The sequence below is a fragment of the Hemiscyllium ocellatum genome, chromosome 5 (assembly GCF_020745735.1).
Source record: "Hemiscyllium ocellatum isolate sHemOce1 chromosome 5, sHemOce1.pat.X.cur, whole genome shotgun sequence".
Lineage (NCBI taxonomy): Eukaryota > Metazoa > Chordata > Chondrichthyes > Orectolobiformes > Hemiscylliidae > Hemiscyllium > Hemiscyllium ocellatum.
The window spans coordinates 62168587-62188384 of record NC_083405.1 but is presented as its reverse complement, the minus strand read 5'-3'; the positions used below and the strand labels follow the sequence as shown (position 1 = coordinate 62188384).

Genomic DNA, 19798 nt, shown 5'->3' with positions numbered 1-19798 from the left:
AACCCTCCAACCACAAGGTATGAATTCAGATTTCTCCAGCTTCCTCATTTCCCCTCCCCCCACCTTGTCTCAGTCGGTTCCCTCAACTCAGCACCGCCCTCCTAACCTGCAATCCTCTTCCTGACCTCTCCGCCCCCACCCCACTCCGGCCTATCACCCTCACCTTGACCTCCTTCCACCTATCCCACCTCCATCGCCCCTCCCCCTAGTCCCTCCTCCCTACCTTTTATCTTAGCCTGCTTGGCTCTCTCTCTCTTATTCCTGATGAAGGGCTTATGTTCGAAACGTCGAATTCTCTATTCCTGAGATGCTGCCTGGCCTGCTGTGCTTTGACCAGCAACACATTTGCAACTGGAAAGTCAGAGTCGACTCCTGGCTAGTTTTCTCTGTAAACCATGTGATCTAATCTTGCTAAGCATGAGGAACCTTGTCGAACACCTTACTGAGGTCCATGTAGATCCCTCCACTGCTCCCATCAGCTACTCCTTGTCCCATTCGAGCAAGGTCCCATTGTACTCTGAGGTAATCTTCTTGGCTGTCCACTACACCACCAATTTTCATGTCATCTGTAAACTTCCTAACCATACCTCCTATATTCATATCCAAATAATTTATGTAAATGACAAAAAGTATCAGATCCAGCACCAATCCTTGTGGCACACTGCTGGTCACAGGCCTCCAGTCCAAAAAGTAACCCTCCACCACTATCCCATCTCTCCTACATTCAGGACAGTTATGTATCCAAATGGTTACTAATTAAGTATTCCACGTGATCTAAACTTGCTAACTAGCTTACCATATGGAACCTTGGGCAGCACGATGGCACTGCTGCCTCACAGCGCCAGAGACCCAGGTTCAATTCCCGACTCAGGCGACTGACTGTGTGGAGTTTGCACATTCTCTCAGTGTCTGCGTGGGTTTCCTCCGGGTGCTCTGATTTCCTCCCACAGTCCAAAGATGTGCAGGTCAGATGAATTGGCCATGCTAAATTGCCCGTAGTGTTAGGTGAATGGGGTAAATGTAGGGGTATGGGTGAGTTGCGGGTCGGTGTGGACTTGTTGAGCCGGAGGTCCTATTTCCACACTGTAAGTAATCTAGTTAATCTTACTGAAGTTCATATAGCTCACGTCCACTGCACTGCCTTCACCAAGCCTTTTCGTCACTTCTTCAAAAACCCTCAATCAAGTTAGTGAGACACTATTTCCAACACACAAAGCCATGTTGACTATCCCTAACCAGGCCTTGTCTTTACAAATACGTGTAAATCCTGTCCCTCAGAATCCCCTCCAACAACTTCCCCTGCACTGATGTCAGGCTCACCGGTCTATAGTTCCTGGTTTTTCTTTTACCACCTTTCTGAAATAATGGCATCATGTTAGCCAACCTTCATTATTCTGTCACCTCACCATGGCGATCAATAATACAATTCTAACAGAACTAGATAGGTTAGGTGAAGAATAGATAATCCTGATGGTAGGGGATTCTGCAATCAGAGATCATAGTTTAAGGATAAGTGTTCAACCCTTTTAGGAATTAGATAAGAATTTTCTTCACTAGAATGGTGAACCTGTGGAATTCATTATCACAAAGTTTTTTTGAGGCCAAAATAGTGTTTTCAAGTAAGTGGTACATATGTCTTCTGACTAAAGGAATATAAGGGGAGGTAGGCATGATTTTGACTAAGTGCTAAATGAACAAGTGACAGTTTATTTCTTGGTATGGTGTGTGGGAGCTTGTAGTGGTCTTCTGTGACTGACTTATGTCTTTTAAAATAAAGGCAAACTTGATTTATGTAGCATATTGTAAGCAAGTGTGAGGTTATCTGTTTTGAATAGACCCAGGATACTTTCTGAATGATATAAAGTTAAATACAGTGGATGTTCAAAGTACTTTTTGGGGTTCAAGTGCATAATCTTTAAAATATCACGAATAGGTGTAAAAAAAATCTCAAAACCTAATGGCATACTGACCGTTGTATCTCGAGGAGTGGAGTACAGGATGCAGGCAGATGGTTACTCTTGTTGGCATCTTGTATAAAACTCTGCACGCCAGAGCTCGCTCAGTACCACAGTAAAAGCAAAATACTATAATTGCTGGAAATTCATTTGAACAAAGTGTGTACTGGAGGAACTCGGCAGGTTTGGCAACATTTATGGAGAGAGACAGACAAGAGTTAAATATTAAATAAGTACCACCAATCCTGAGTTTCTCCAGCTTTTTTTTTTATTTCACTCCGTACTGCTCTGGAGCATCGTATTTTGATTTTCAAGTTCAAGCTCTAGAATGGAAAGGCGTTGGGCAGTTAGGAGGCAAGTTATCATTGATTGGATGCCAGCTTCTCGCCAGCTCTTCGTGTCCCGGATCTAGCTATTTTTCTCATCAGTAATGAGCCTTCAAGATGTTGATGGGCCTTCAACAATGCAAATACTGTTGTTAAGGGGCAATTATTGAACTCTTACTGGAGATAGTTGTTGCCTGTGTGACTTGAATACTAGTTTGTCATTTATAGCCAAAGCCTCTGCATGACTTGCTGCATTCAAATGTACAGTACTCTCTTGTCTGAAGAGTTGCAATTCAAATTGAACTGTGCAATTATGTGATTGCTCTACTTTTGATCTTATTAACAAGGCAAGTTTCATCATGAAGTGACTGAAGATGATGAACAGCCTTCAGCAACTCCTACAGCTGAGATTTTTGTATCTGATAGCCACAACCATTGTCACTTTTACCAAATATGACTCCAAACCTTTGAGTGCTTTTTTTTAAACTTCAATTTATTTTATTCAGACTCCTTGATGTTATAATCAGTCAATTTTGATGCCAAGAGTAACTATTATCACCTCACCACTGGATTCTACTTTTGGTCTGTGTTTCATGTGAGGTCTGGAGCTGCAGCATCCTGTCAGATTCCAAGCAGTATGAACAAGTCAGCTTTTGTTGCTCAATAGCACTGTTAACAAAACCTTTCATTGTTTTCCTCATGATTTTGGTATAACTTGGTGCCAGGTTGTGCTGATACTGCTTTTTGTGGTTGATCTGTGTCACTGTGGACAGCAAGGTGGCACAGTTCTAGCAGTGCTGTTTCACAGCACCAGAGACCTGGGTTCAATTCCAGCCTAGGATAATGTCTGTATGGAATTTGTATATTCTCTCTGTCTGCTTGAATTTCCGTGAAAATGCCTAGATTCTGCCCACAGTCCGAAGATTTGAAGGCTAGTTGGATTGGCTTTGCTTATTTGCCTATGGTGTCCATGTACAGGTTAGGTAAATTAGCCATGATAAATACAAGGTAAAGGGATAGGGTAGTAGGGTGGGATGCTCTATGGAGGGTTGGTGCAGACTGTATGGGCCAAATGGCCTCTTCTAAACTATAAGGTCCTCTGATCTGGAGATATGATCAAATGCTATGATCCTCAACTAAGATTATCTCTAAAATGAAACAAAATATGATTTTATGGTTACAGTTTCATAAACTCAATTGCTGTCAATATAGGTTAAGAGACTGTTAATACATTTTCAAATGGATAAAAAAATTGTGCATCAATAACATTTTATGCTCACACTTTGAATATCCGACATTTGTATTTCTTTGTATTTCAATTTTAGATTTGTGATGTTCGTTGTACATCTGAGATGAACCTTAAAATGCATTTCCTTGGCTTGAAGCACAAAAAGGTAGGAGCACCAAATATAAAAGCTTGATTTGAATATGAATGGAAAATGGTCGTGACTGAAAGAGCCGACTAATGTTCCATTCCTGACTTTGCTGGAGATCCTATAATTGAAGGCTTTTCAGATACTCTTGACACTTTGTAAGTTTTTCTCTCTTTGAAGTGAGCATGTTTTTGACTTTTGTATTAAATGTTGATCTGCAGTACAAAATGACAAATCTATTACTATTGTTAGCTTGTATGTGTATCACTGTAATGTAACTCTGTTCACTTGCAGTGTTGCATTAGAAATTAGTACCCATGTGTGGAATCACAGAATTATTATGGTGCAGGAGGAGGCCATTCGGCCCTTGGTGTCTGCACTGGCTCTGTGAGCATTATGGCACAGTGCAAGGCTTCAGTTTGTTTTTTCATGTTCCATGTGACCGATTTCAAAATCTGTGCAAGGTTTCATTAACATTGAAATGCTTGCAATTTAATGTTGCATTTGGTTCTCTATACAGACCATTTTATGAACATATGCCTTTTGGTTTATTGTGGATGGGTGCAAAATTTGCTCCAGTCGTATCCGGAGCTGTAAACAGATCACCAACCTACGAGGTCAATGAGTTACTTTGATAAGAACCACATTCATCAGTGTCTGATGTCTTCAGTTGGTCACAGAATTACGAAAACAATTTTTTTTGCTCCGCTCTAATCCTATAGCTGTCTGATCTTAAATTATTAGAGACTAAACAAAAACGAGGTGAGACTGCTATCCTCTGGCTGTCAACTTGTGGCAGATGAGTAACTTAATTGTTTTGAAACTACATATGTCATTGGGCCTTATTAGCTAGTACACATGATCAAAGTTTTTATATGCTGTATTGATTATTGTCACTGTTTTTTTGTTTAAAATTTAGCTTTCATTGTAGACAAGTATTCTGGCAGTTTTGTTAATGTCCTTCAATGATTAGTGACCGGAAAACAACAGTGAAAGGTTCAGCTTGATGAGCTGTGTCTCCAGATGCAGCCTGATTTAATGTCTTCTTGCATTTTTTAAAAAGCTATAGTTTATCTTGGAAATACTTTTACCTGATTTGAGAGACAAGTCTCTTTGTTCTTACTGGATTTTGGCAAATATATCCAGATTTCAGTTAAAAACATGATTCCTCATCATTTTCTTCCTTCTTTCATGTTGATTCCTCGTGAAAGCCTTTAAAAGGATAATCGTAGCCAAAGCAATTAGCTTGTCAAAAAAACCAAACATGACATAAAATCAACAGGGTGAAAAATGTTTTGAATCCTTCATATCTAATCTAATTAAAGCAGTAGATGCCCAAACGTTTTGGCTAAACCAGCCAAATATTTTTCTGCATCAGTGAGATGTCTACAAATATACTTCACTTGAAATAAAAATACATTCACCCCATTAGTAGACGTGACTTAGAATTTGTCTCTGAGTTTGGGATGGGTTTTGATTACTCAAAAATGTTTTGTTGAATTAGAGTTCTTCTGCTACTGTGGTGCAGGATATGGGGTTGGGGCTTGGTTGTATTGGATAAGGTGTTTATTTTTGTTTGGGCCTTCTATATACATTATTTATTGTCATCTGAAGGGAAAGACTTTCTTTAACCCTGTTCGTCTCTAGTTGCAGGTATTTGTACAAGAACGTTGGCTAGTCATTTTGTTGTTGTCGTCAGATATCAGGCGAAAGCTTGGTATCTATGTCACTATAAGACCAAAGATAAGGGAACTGAAGTAGGTTATTTGGCCCTTGAATTCTTCTCCACCATTCACTGAGACCATGCTTGATTTGCCAATCCTCAACTTCACTTGCTCAACTTTTCTGCAGAGTTCTGAGGAAGGGTTGCCTTACCCAAAACATTAACTCTGGTTTCACTTCTCAGATGCTGCTAGACCTGCTGAGTTTTTCTAGCAATTTCTATTTTTGTTTCTGAGTTGCAGCATCAGTAGTTCTTTTGGGGTTTTGCCCCCACAGATTTACTAACTTCAGAAGAAATTCGTCCTCTTCTGTCTTAAATATGCAATCCCTTACTCTGAGGTAATGCTCTCTGGTTCTAGAATCTTTCATAACGAGAAACAACCTGTCTGCACCTATTCTATCAATCTCCCCAAGAATATTGTTTTGTTTCAAAAGGGTTATCTCTCATTTTCCTGAGCTCCACTGAATAACGGTGCAATCTACTCAACATTTCTTAAATCAATCCCTCTAAACGTGGAATCTCCAGACTGCCTTCATCACCAGTCTAACTTTCCTTAAATAAGGGGACCTACTGTTGACAGTATTCTTAATGTTGTCTAACTGGTGCTTAAATAGTTTTAGAAAGATTATTTATTTTAAGTTTTCCTCCTTTTGAAATAAAGACCAATGTTCCATTTGCTGTCCTTATTACCTGCTGAGCACGTGTCCTAACCTGTCACTTATGCATAAAATCTCTCAAATCTCAAGACCATTTTCTATAGTCTTTCTCCAATTAAGTAATGAAGCGGCATGGTGAAAACATTGCTGCCTCATGGTGCCAAGGACTCTGGTTAAATTCCAGCCTTGGGTGACTATGCAAATTTCACTCGTTCTTCCCAGCCTGAGTTCTCAAATTTCCTCTAAATCCAAAGGTGTGCAAGTTCGGTGGATTGGACATGCTAAATTGGCCTGTAGTGTTCAGGGTATGGAGTTAGGTGGATGAGCACGTTAAATCCGGAGTTCTGGGAGTAGAGTGCTGTTCAGAGGGTCAGTGCAGACCTGATGAGCCAAATGGCCTCTACCTGCACTGCAGTGATTCTATGAATATTCAGCTTCAGTATTCTTCCTGCCAAAGTGCATAACCTTACATTTTCCCACGCTATATTCCATCTAAAATTTTGCCCACTTGCTTAACCTTTCTATATCCTCCTATGGGCTCTGTCATCACCACTTGCCTTTCCATCAATTTTTGTCATTCTCAAATTGATACATATTTCAGGCCACAGCACTGATCCGTAATTGCAGTGCACTTGTTATAAAATGCTAATTCCCTTCCCTCTTTTTATTTTATTAGTTAGCCAGTCTTCTATTCATTTTAATACCCCAACACCATGTTTTTTTATCTTAAATAGCCAACCATGTGGTACCATGTCAAGTGCCTTTTATAAATTCAGAGATATTACAACCGCTGCTTCCCCTTTATCTATTCTGTTTGTTATCATCTTCAAGAATAATAATTATCAAGTATGGTAATCTCCTTCATGAAGCCATGCTGAATCCTTTTTAATTGACTTTAACATTTTCTCAATAAGGTATAACACAATGATCATAGAAATGTGATTGAGATTAAGTAGCTGGTAAGATTTATGCTTTCTCCCTCACTCCATTACGTACATTTCACTTCCTTGGACCAGAATTGGTAGGCAGGTAAATGTAACTGCCTCTAACTTTGAACATTATGTAAATGCATTATGAATTAGATTTTTTTCTAATTTTTTTTGCAAAAATGGTAGCACTTTAACTTAGACTGAGGCCAAGAATTAGCCAAATAGTCTAAGTATTCTATGAAATTAACAAAAAATTATCTTAACGTGCTACATTCTCCTAGACCGAAGCAATATCCTTTCTTCGATATGATTGCAAGTAATTGAATTTGGAACATGGCCTGTTGGATTGCTCTGATCTAATGCTCTTAAGGAATGGTCATGGCATTATCAAGATTGTTGAATAGTAATCTTGGTGAACATGTAAATGCCACAAGCCTCATCCTGTCACGTTTTGCAGGGAATGTCTGAACATGCAGAAGGTCAGTTTCATAAGACAAATTTGGAATGTTGCTGTTTTAAAAAAAACTCTTCCACCTCTTAAAACTTTGTGCATAGCTATGATAATTATAGCAAAATTATTGAATGTCTTTAGGCAACAAATGCAGGCTAAAATAGTAAAGGAAGAGAAAAAACTTGATGCAGACTTGACTTTTTTTTGCTTAGTCCAAGGTTAATGCTTTTTCCTCCTCTTCTAGGCTTGTCTATCTTTTTTGAAATTCCTTGAGTCAAAGCAGCAACTGATGTCATGGCATTTTGATGGAAGAAGTGTTTTTTCTTGCTCTTGTGGTTACATGGACTAAAATAATGCAAAGACTTTGTGCTCAAGCAGACTTGATGTACTTTGTTATTTTGATTCCCCGTGCTATGCAAATCTCTGGCTGTTTGGCAACACTTTTAAAATATTGTCTCTTCAAGAATCCTTTATCAAATCATAGTAGAAAGATATGCTGGGGTGCAATATGTTCATCCTCACACCAAATAGATGTAATAGAAGATAGGTCTGTGTAATTTGGCCCATCCAGCAGTCAAACTACTGTTGCAATACTTTCTGTTCTTATTTTACATCTGGGAAAATAAAGTCTTAATACATTTCTGTCTGAATCTACACTTGGGAAATAAATTAGCTATTCAAAATCCTTTCAAGCAATAAATGAAATTTCCCCATAAACCTGTCCCTCAATCTCTCATTTGTCCTGGATAACACTTTACATTAATATATATACCTAGTTCTCATACAAAAATACAACACCAATGAAGCTAATTATTTAATGAAGCAAGATTATTTAATGTAGCAAGTATTAAATATGATATTAGACTTAACTGATTTGTATTGCTGTTTTTTTTATTTGCATCTAGAAAATAAAATTTTGTTTCCCTTTTAACTTGGGGGAGAAAAAACTTTTATTAATGATCAAGTAAGTATATTTCTAGGCAGATGAGAACCTAATTGGTTTACTGATTCGTGAGTTACTCATGTTATCTTTTACACTTGTATCTTTTGGATTTGCACTTATGTTGTAGTTGTATGTACTGAGTAGTGTTCATTTGGAGGAAATGTTGAGCCATCATTCAGGTCACCAAGTGTGTATTCTGCCGCGCCTTCAATTACAGCTGTTGATCATTTGTTCAAGATAGTCGACTTGGTTTAACTCAGTAATTACTACATTTTAGATAAGGAAATGGACAATGGAATAATTTAATGCAGTTAGGATGCAAAATTGTCTATCTTGTCATTAGATTTTAGATGGCTATACGGGTAAATAAAGTCAATATGAATGCAGAGATCAGTTGCTTTGCATGGGACTCAGAGTTGATATTACTTGTCTCATCAAAGCAACCTTGATTTTACAGTAATGCTTGAATATTTTGCTATAATTGCTAAATCTGCATTTAGTCTCAAACGAAAGTCTCATTTCTTGTTTTGACCTTTTAATTTTGCCTGCCATTGTAGACATGTAACAAAGTACATGAGTTACTAAGAATCTGACTGTTGGAAAATAAATTACAATGATTAGTACTGCCCTGGAGAGTGTGAGCTGTCCAGTTGTTCAGAAGTCAGTGAGATTGAACAAAAGACATCCTTTTGAACACAGGCAAAGCTGTTAGCCAGTCTTTAAATATTCTCTTTCAAACTGTTGACTCATCAACCAATGAATTTGATGGGACAACTTTACTTATTATTTGGTTGTAACCTGTGCCGTGACCACCTAGTTCTGGGTGGTTACCAGCTCTAGTTGAACTGAAAAAAAATAAACAAATCAAGCAATTCAGTAGGAGAAAGTGGATAGAACTCTTTGTATCCAGAGCTAGTTACAACTTTTTTTTTACGAAAAAAGGTTTCAGCCTCTTGATTCCAAAGCTCAAAGAGTCCTACCAAATCTTTTTTCACATGTCCAGTGGGCATTTTAATGTTTGTCGTACTGATAACTGGTACACAAACATGCTTTTGTGCATTTGCATAGGGAAGGACTTGATTCTGAGGACATGTCATTGACAATATTTAGTGCCTCAAAAAATAGAGTCTTGGAATACACAGGCTCTGGTACACCAAGTAAGTAGAGGTTGCAAGACATTTTCAACAAAGTGTGCAGAAAATACCACTTGCCCAGCAAATGTGTTTTGAATAAAGTTGCTGGTTATGAGCACAATATGCTTTTAAGTCCAAATGATATAAGAAAGTCTGACAGTATTCAGATGTTTGACATCATGTGATTAAAGAATTTCCATCTTTAAGTGTGTTTTCAATGTGTTTGAGTATAGTAAAATTACTAATGATGTAATTTTACTAATTCAAACTTACAATCTACTTTGGATATTGTTGTTGAATTAATCGTGTGATTGTTTTTTTTCTGCCGTAGTCAGAAAAATATGAAAGTGCTCAAGTGAATTTTTGCAGAATTTACCTGGACAAGTTCCTTTTCTTGAATAAAACAAATGGAAAAATGACCTCTGGGCACAACGAAGTCTGCAAAATATCATTTTTAATGAAAACTTACAGTTTTATGTCCCAACAGAAGCAATCCTGCTAACTTTTTTTTCTGTTTAATTTCCTCGATGGTTCCTCCCGAACTTCATATGACAGAATGAGGGAAGCTTTAAAAATGGTAAGTATTACAAGATTCATGTAGGATCTTGTTATCTTTTACAGACGTAGAAAGTCTGACACTTAAATTTTATTGAAACTGAATCATACACTGACTCCGACAAGTTTACTTTCAGTTGTAAACCTTAAAATAGTTTACCTTAAAATAATTTGTGGCCCAAGGGGATAACTGAACACTTATGTTTCAGTTTACATCTTTTCCACAAGGTGAGCTTTGAGCTTGGTTTTTGTGCTTCATCCCAGTCTTGTGCCATTGCAATATGCATTGCCACCAACTCTCAAAGTCGATGGATTGGCACAGTGGAAATAAGCACATTGGCAGGCTGAAGGAGTCAACACTTTTTTTTTGTTTGACTTCTGCATCATTCTGGCTGTGAAGCTTTGAGTATTTTTACACTGAAGCTTTGTTCGCCAATTGCTCTGACTACTTGTGACTTCAGACCATTACAGCTTTTACAAAATCACCAAAAGAATTTTAAATGAAGTCTAATGGTTTTGGAGAATAAAAAAGAAACCATTTATCTATCTTTTGACCTCCGTGCCACCATTTCACTTTTTCACCATTCTTAAACATGTCAGTATTTTTGTCCAGTTCTCTTTTCACTTTGTTTTAATTGGTGTGTGTCTTTAGTTTTCTTTTGCATTTGAATCACCTTCATTTTTGGACCTGGGAAACAAAAGTCTCTTTTTTTTTCGTTTTGCTGCCTAGCTCTGCCCAAGATACTGCTGGGTCAGTGTAATATTCAGTCACTGGTGTACATGTGGTTTGAAAAACCATTTCTGCAAACAAGTGCTCCTTATTATTGAGCATTTGTTTTAAAATGCACTATTGTTCTCACTCTGAATATGGAACAAGGGTTGGTGATTCAACTTTCCCTTCTGGACTTGCTGCATAATTTTCCGGTTCAAAAGTGATGTGCTCCGTATTTGGCCTGACACAAAGTGAAGAACAATGCTGCAACATAATTGACCCACATTTCTTAAAATATTACATGTTAATTTACATGGCTTGGACTTTAAATTAACTGTATCCCTGTAACAAGATTAAAAATCCACTTGGGCCTAGATTTGATGACAAAAATTTGCATTGTCTATGCCAGCACTACTGCAGCTAGTGATGCAAAATTTTTGGGAAGATATTACAAACCCCATGATGAGCATGGATGGGTATATGCCCTTATCACAATATGATTGAGTGAAAGTGCTCAAGGTAAGCTACTAGTTTATAGACAAGTGACAGAAGTTTGCTAGTACAGTTTTGGGGGCTGGGGGGGTGGGCAGGGGGGTAAGCTTGCCCTCTTTCAACTAAGAGTAAAAATGGTACTGTGTTTGAAGCAAAGTGAAATACTTGCTTCATTCCTTGCAGTAAATGCTTAATGTTTCTGCCAACCTCAACTTCAGCTCTTTGAAGGCAGTGATTGGAGCATGCATGTTTATACAAGGGCAGACAAACAAAACTAGGTGTAGGGCTTCCACTAACAGGGGTTTCCATAAATCCAATCATTGCAACATTGTAGTGTTGGTCATTGGACCACTTCCTTTATAATTTTGCTGATAGATGCACACTTGAATTATTTTGGTCATTAATCACATGTAAATATGACTTGGTAAATCAAAATCCTCAACAACATTGTAGCATTACAATTTTTTCCATCAAATATTCGATCTAGACGTTCATAGTTGACTTGTCTGTTGTGTAGGCTATTATATGGAATGCTAACTGCTTTAAAACTGTGCACTGAGTTTTACTGAACTGTTGTAGCATTGGCAAATCCAAAGACCAAGACACTACAGATGGATCAGAGAGTTTTGAGAAGCTGAGCCAAACTTAAGATCGGTGCACACTTAAGTTTTGTCCTGAGTCTTCAACATTTTGCTCTTACTGTGGATTGCAAAGAGGCAAATATCTAATGTTCTGCACCTGGTACAGCCAGCCAAGGAGTGTTGTGTCAGCACCAATCCATTTAGCAGATTACTGGCCTGGATTAGACAGCTTTTGCTGTGAACGCTCTGGCTAAGAAATTCACAAAAAAAAAACCCTCCAGATGTCAATGTGTATTTTCTTTAAAGCTTAATATTGGAAGGTCCAGGCCAGTAAATTACTATCTCTGCATGCATCCCATTCATGAGAAAGATGAGATGAGTGGGCAAAACCTGGCAGATGGAACATGCCTCAGATTATGCAGTTTGGCAGGAAGAATAATGGAGCTGAATATGATTTAAAAGGAGAATAACTGCAGAGAACTGCAATACAGAGGGACTTCAGGATCTTTGTGTATGAATCATAAAAACCTAGCACCCAAGCTCAGCAGTAATAGTGTAGGTGAATGGACAGATGGTATTTATTTTAAAGGGAATACAGTCCTCTTTTTTTAGAAAAGGAGGCCTTTCTAAAACTGTATAAGGTACTATTTAGACCATGCTTAAAATACTGTGAACAGTTTTGGCCTTTGTTTTCTTCACCCATGGGACACGAGCATTGATAACTGGGCCAAAATTTATTGTCCATCCCTAGTTGTGCTTGAGATGATTGTGGTGATCTGCCTTGCTGTAATCCATGTACTGTAGGGAGACCCGCTATGCCATTAGGGAGGGAATTCCAGGATTTCGACCCAGGGATAGTGAAAGAGTGTTAACATATTTCCAAGTCAGGATGACAAGTGAATATATGGGGAACTTACAGGTGTGTTTCCATGTATCTGTCACTCTTGTCCTTTTTGAAGGAAATGGTCATGAGTTTGGAAGGTGCTGTTGTAGGATCTGTGGTGAATTTCTCCATTTATTGTAGATATAACACACTACAGCTACTGAGTGTCAGTGATGTTCCTCAGCCACCTTTTTACCTCATCAAAGGCCTTCCTCTTGCGAATCACAACCGCAGAAAAGTGCTGGAAAAGCATATTTCCTGATCTTTTGTATATCAGAGCCTGTGGATCCTTCCCTAGTGCTCTGGAGACTTCCAGTACCATTTGCTTATCTCTGTCATGCTGGAGTCGCACTTGGACCGAGAGGGGGCGCTGGTCCGATCTGGGTCTGCACACTACGATCGGTGGGCCTGTCCCGACTTCCAGCTTCAAAAACCTTTGGAGCAATTGCTCCAAGAAGCTGACGAGCTGGCCTTCTTCCTCCTTCCGGCAGCCCACTAGGCAGATGTTCTTCCGACAGCCTGAATTTTCAAGGTCATCAACCTGCTGTTCCAAAGCCCGGACCTGATCTGCCGAGGATCCTGAAGAAGGGCTTATGCCCGAAACGTCGAATCTCCTGTTCCTTGGATGCTGCCTGACCTGCTGCGTTTTTCCAGCAACACAGTTTCAGCTCTGATCTCCAGCATCTGCAGACCTCACTTTTCTCCTGCCGAGGATTCTACCATGGTTTCGGAGGCCGTGGTCCGTTGCTCCACCTCCACGATGTGCTGCCCAAGATACTGGATCTCCAAGTCATGTTTCTGCAGCATGACCGAGATCAGTTCCAGCCTGGTCTGGGTCTCCTCCGTCGCTGACCTTTTCTTCGCTCAGAGTTTCATAAACTCCAAGATAAGGCTCTGCTCCACAGCTAAGTCCCTAGGACTGCTCGTGGAGGCTGATGCCGCGGACTTGTCCATTGCTGTAGGAGAGTGCCCTGCTTATTGTGATCCCCGTTGTCCCTTCTGTTTAGTCATTTTTTTTTTCTAACTTTTTAAACACACAGCAACTCTGGGGGTCAAAAAACTAACAATTTCTACCGCAATGCGTAATAAAGGGAGAGTGAGTGCACCACTTTGTCTGGGTTCTGGTGCAGAGCTCAGCAGGGCAGACCTACTGGATCGCCACCATCTTGAAACTGCCCGGCTGCATTGTTAACTTACATTCAAGGTCAAGGTAGACTGATTTTATTTTAATCAGTAAGGGAATCCAGGGTTTAAGGATAGCACAGCAAAGCGGAGTTAAGAATTATCAGAACAGTCATGAGCTTTTGAATGATGGATCAGATCTAATGGGCTGAAGGTATCTGTTTCTGGTTCATTAAATACCTCTGGGGATTTATCTTCAGTGGAACATTTTGTCTCAATGTTAAGGCACTGAGGTATTAAATCTTCTCGATTGAGTCTTATAGTTTATATATTTACTGTTTAGATTACCATCAAAATGTCAGTGTGAAATTTGGGAAGATAGAATATCAAGTATGATATTTGTATTTTAAAAGAAATACCTTGGCAGTAAATTGGGACATGCGCTGTCGTCAGCATGCACAAACCACGTTGGAGGATCCATTTAGTAGAGCATTTAGTCTTTGCATGGTTCCTGTTCTATTTTATCTTGTATCCTGAAAAAATCCTTTTCAATTTTAACGCACCTGCTTCAGAAATGCTACTTATTGCATCCATATTTCCACTAATTTTGACTCTGCAGAAAGATTGTCTGTCTTAACACCTACCTTGACCTAACCGATGCTTAAACCTTCTGCAGTTTTATGATCACTTGCATGTTTCTGTGGATAGGCAAAATTCCTGTTTTCTTCTGTCCAATTTCTAATCAGCTATGAACTTGTTTGAATTTTCCAATTTGTTCTTTCCTACTTACTTTAATAAAACAGAAAAAAAAATCTGGAGGTATTTAAGAATGACTCCTATTTCCCCTTCTTTGGTTAGAACTTTACCTCAGTTTGTAATTTCCCAAGATTGAAAATTCAGTGGTTGGATTGCAGGGGGAAACCAAAGTTCATTATTTGTGTGTATTGGTATACCATGTGTGATTTGAGGAATTTCTTTAACTGTTGATTTTAACCCATAGGTGTACCCATGAATAATTGAAAATATCAGAAATTTTAAATGCCTTTTGTTGTATGAGGCCCTGGGAATCACACCAGAGCATCTCAAAGTATGTTTTGCCTTTATAGTTCAGTTTGAACTGTATTCTTAATGACAGTGAAGTAATGTGGACTCTGGAGATCTGAAATAGTGCTGAAACAGCCTGAGAAGATCTGGGAATGTCTGTGGAGGAGAGAAAAATGGTTAATGTTTCAAGTCCAATGTGTCTTCAATGACAAAAAGAATTGAAAAGTCAACTGATCTGTCTGCACAAGTGCTGCTGAGTTCCTCCGAACACACGCTGTTTTTATTTCAGCTTTTCTCTTCAAACTTGCCACGACAATCAAAGTAAGATTGCATGGAACCAGTGTCACATCTTGTGACTTTTCCCCATTTTGATGTGGTGTGGAGCTTTACTTTGTGATGAGGCTACTAGGAAATTGATCACTGCTGCCCTCTGAGCTAAAATCAATCGCGTGTTAGTGTTTAGGAAAACAACGTGGATAAAATGTCAGGGGAATCAACTATCTTGAAATTTTGCATGCTCACATTATATTGTTTTGACACATTGGGCCATCCAACACAACCTATTTATACACTTAGTTTGAATAGTTTTCATCCACAGGTGCCCTGGAAGGGTTAAACAGAGGATACAGTTGGCTTAGCATTCCCAGTTAAGTGATAATGGAGTGAATTCTCATTAAAGGTGGTACATTTGGCAATCCATCAAACTGATCTTCAAAAATGTGACCTGTTATCAGATCAAATTTCAGAGCCTGAAATAGCCTGAGTAAGACATAGTGGACTTGTTTCCTCAGGTTTGTTACTTACTGTAGAGTTTGCTGACTTATATATTGAAATTCTGTGGAAGAACAGCAGTAGCGACTGTGATTTCTATAGTGCCTGAAATGTAATGCATTGTTCAATTGACTTCACACAACAAATATAATGTTAAAGTACAGAATGATTATGGGTTTGATGACCAAGGAATTGATCAAAGGTATTTAAGGCCTGTCTTAAAGGAAAACAAAATGAAGTGGAGTAATCCAAGTATAGCGATTGAATTTCAGAGCTTCAGTTCAATGAAAGTTCAGTTACCATTTAGTTGGGGGACATTGCAATTTAAGCTTATATGTTCAAGAGGCCAGAGTTTAAAAAAAAGTGGATATCTTGAGAATGTTATGAACTTGGAGGAAATTGCCCAAATAGGCAGTGATAAGACAGTATGCAAGTCAGATGAGAACAGAAAACTGGATTCTGAAAATTTTGAATAAAGATAGAAAATACTGGAAATATCTGGATTTGTCCTAATAAAAACATCACCAAACTTAAATCTGTTCATCTCGCATTGTGCCTGACCACCCATGTATTTTCAGCTTTTTCTATTATTTATTTGCAGTTGATTTTCTATAGTCTTGTTTCAGTCTAACTTTCAAAATCATTTGTAAACCCATGTGCAATCACAGTTTTTTTTCAATGGGCATGTTGAATGGGACTTTCTGACATCCAGTGTAACAGCTGGAAGGGAACATTCCAATAAATCTGTTCACTGTTGGAGTTGAATAACTAAACGTACAGACTGCAACTCTTATTTCACCAATGACTTTTCTTTCTTCAGGGCAAACAGGTTTTGTCCAACTTATCCTTACCAGCATAGAACTCACCAGCCTCTATTGTAAAAAATGAGGTCTGCAGATGCTGGAGATCACAGCTGCAAATCTTACAAGGATGCCTCCCTTGAAAACATTTGCAGCTGTGATCTCCAGCATCTGCAGACCTCATTTTTTACTCAAAGATTTTAACCTACTGCGAATCCTCTTACAAGGATGCCTTCCTTGAAGAAGCTCTCTACATTTGCAGCCTCTATTGTAGCCAATTCCAAACATTTCTCAACTTCTGTAGGAATTGCTTAGATTCCTTCTATAGAACAGGAGCTGCAAATGGTTGTCCAGAATTTAGATTTATGCTTAATACTATGTTTAAGAGAAATTAACAATTTTCAAATTTTGTTTGGGCCAGGATTTGAACATGCATTTCTCTTATATTGTGGAGCATATGCACTGAATTTGTTGGGCTGCATGGCCTCTCGTTATGCTATATATATTGCATAATTTTGTGTAAGTACCTAATAATTAAGGAGCAACATTAAAATACCACATACAGTTTTAAGTAGAAGATGGCATAAGTGAAACCATCTAATGTGATAGTGAAATGCAATGTAGCTAACCTTCAATTAATTTTTAAAGCATGATTTCCAGGATGAAAAAGTATAGGGGGAGAATGGGATGAAGCAAAGACATTACTTTTCTTGTATTGATGCACATAACTTAGGGCTGTTTGTTCTTTTCCCAAGTGTAGAAACCATTTTTTAAAAGTGCATGAATACATATGTCAATTTCAGTTATGTTATTTCTACTTTTGAATTCTGTTTCTCAGTTCCTGGAACAAAAGGACAGTTTAAAAATGCAGGAGCTAAAACGTTTAACACTGGTATGCATTTTTCTATTCACAATTTCTTAAAATGTGATTAAAATGTTTATTCACTGTTGCACTGTTCCAAGTTCATTGGTTATAAGGTGGATTTGTAATGATGCTAGTCTTTTTACACTCAACCGTTACTTAGTGACACCCACTTTCGGTGAAAGAATTTTAGAAAAATTGAGGTTCTGGGGCACATAAGGGAATGTCAAGATTCTTAAGGTGAATTATGCTTCCATTTCCACAAAGCATTTGTGCCTAGTCATTTATAAAATTAATTTATTAACTTTTTTTTCCCAGCTGAAACTTTTTTTCTTTATATGGTAGGCATTCAATATTCAGCTTTCACTATAACTTGATGTTTTTTTGGACTGAAACCTCCAGAAAATGTTGGTACAGCTTTGGACCTGTGTGATACTTCATATTGTGAAGGATTGTTCTGGAACTTAAAATAATACCTTTCAAGATAAATTCAGCTTGAAAGATTGCTATTGCCACAGAATTTGGAGATTGAGAGAGGAATATGTATTTGAGCTTAGAGACCATTTTGTGGATGATACCCCCTCAATTATGTAAAACCGTCTGTCGAGGACCTATATAAACAGCTTATGAACTTGTTTCTTCACTCTTTTACACTAATTTGTATTAAGGCACAGGATTGAAATGTGCAAGTGATGACGGTTTTGCATGAATTTCAATTTTGTTGATACTGACCAATTGGTAGTAGATAGGTTTCAGTTTAATGTCCATTTCCACCATTTGAATTTTCCATCGCTGATTTCTTGCTCTTGCCCCAAATAAACCAATCAAAACAATTTATATTTTAGTCTTTATTAGCCTAATGCTACTTAAAGATGAAATTTAATTGTACTGTTGGGGATATTCATGTTTTTATTGTATGATTGATAATTTAAGCATTTTTATAAACCAAAAACAACTGGCTGATCCAAAACAAAAACAGAAAATGCTGGAAACGTTCATCACGTGACATATCGTTAATCTTTCAAATGTTGAACCAAACTGTTTAATCAAAGTCTACAGCAGAAGCCACAATTCCTTTGTTCTCTGCACAGGTGCTGCTCAATCTATTGAATATTGGGCCTGGCATTTATTGTTCTCTATTAAATTTGCTTGTGCATATTTTGCAGGTCCGTCTTGAGCGTTTGTTCATAGCAGTCATACTTTTTAGATTATATTCCTCTATCTCCAAACTATCTCCATAATAACTGTCATGTAGAATTACTATTGACTGAGGGATATAGTGCTTCATTCTGTCTGGTAGCTTACTTACATAAAGTGCCTTAGGATAATGTCACAACAGACAGTCAGAAATTAAATAAATGTGAGTAAAGTGGTTTGGAGAGCAATCTTTGTGATTGAAACTGTAATTTTAATGATATGTATTTTCTTATTTCGTGCTTCTGAGACTTTATAAAGCTCTAGTTAGGCCACATTTAGAATACTGTGTCCAATTTTGGGCCGCACACCCCAGGAAAGATATACTGGCACTGGAGCGTGTCCAGCAGAGATTCACACAGATGATCCCTGGTAGGCCTAACATACGATGAACGGCCGAGGATCCTGGGATTATATTCATTAGTGTTTAGAAGGTTGAGGGGATATCTGATAGAAACTTGAAAGATAATGCATGGCTTAGAAAGGGTGGATGCTGGGAAGTTGTGTCTTGCCAATGTCCTATGAAATGGAATCCCTCTTTCCCACACCAATATCTTAGCCACCTGTTTACTTTCCTAATTTTCTTATCACTATGCCAATTAGTACATGGCTTGGGCAGTAATCCAGAGATTATGACCCTTGAGAACCTATTCTTCAGATTCCTTCCTAGTGCTTGATACTCCCCAAACAGGTCCTCCTTCCTAGCCTTGTCTATGTTGTTTGTCCCATTGTGGACCACAACAACTGGATCCTCTCCCTTCCGCTCCAATATCCTTTCAAGCTGGTCGGAGATATCCTACATACCGGCACCGGGCAGGCAACACACCAGGCAGGGCTCCCAATCCGGCTCACAAATGATACTATCTGTCCCCCTAATTATAGAATCTCCTATAACAACTACTTGTCTTTTTGCTATGTCCTCTTGAATGGTCTTCTGCACCATGGTGCCATGGTCATCTGGCTCATCCTGTCCACAGCCCTTTTCCTCATCCATTCAGGGAGCAAAAATCTCATACCTACTGGACAAGGTCAAAGGCTTAGGCTCCTTCACTCCTGAACTCAGAATCCCCCTACCTGCCTCACTTATGGTCACATCCTGTTTCTCTGGTCACTTACTGAATTCGAATTACTTAATCTACTGGGTGTGACTGCCTCCTGAAACAAATCGTCCAAGTAGCTCTTCCCCCTCCCACAGTGTTTGAAGTCAGATTCCAGATCATCAATTCTGATCCCAGGTTCTTCCAGAAACCAACACTTGCTGTAGATGTGATCACTACCATTCAATAGGATCAG

At 38.5% G+C, this 19798-nt stretch overlaps 1 protein-coding gene across 2 annotated transcripts in view; it reads left to right on the top strand.

Moving 5' to 3' along the window:
- LOC132815715 (uncharacterized) overlaps nucleotides 1–19798 on the top strand; it is a 66964-nt gene that overhangs the window by 1745 nt on the left and 45421 nt on the right. For both annotated transcript variants that reach the window (XM_060824796.1, XM_060824797.1), the window contains 3 exons: nucleotides 3607–3675; nucleotides 10045–10066; nucleotides 17288–17341. In XM_060824796.1, the coding sequence (XP_060680779.1) occupies nucleotides 3607–3675; nucleotides 10045–10066; nucleotides 17288–17341 (145 nt within the window). The remainder of the gene's footprint in view (nucleotides 1–3606; nucleotides 3676–10044; nucleotides 10067–17287; nucleotides 17342–19798) is intronic.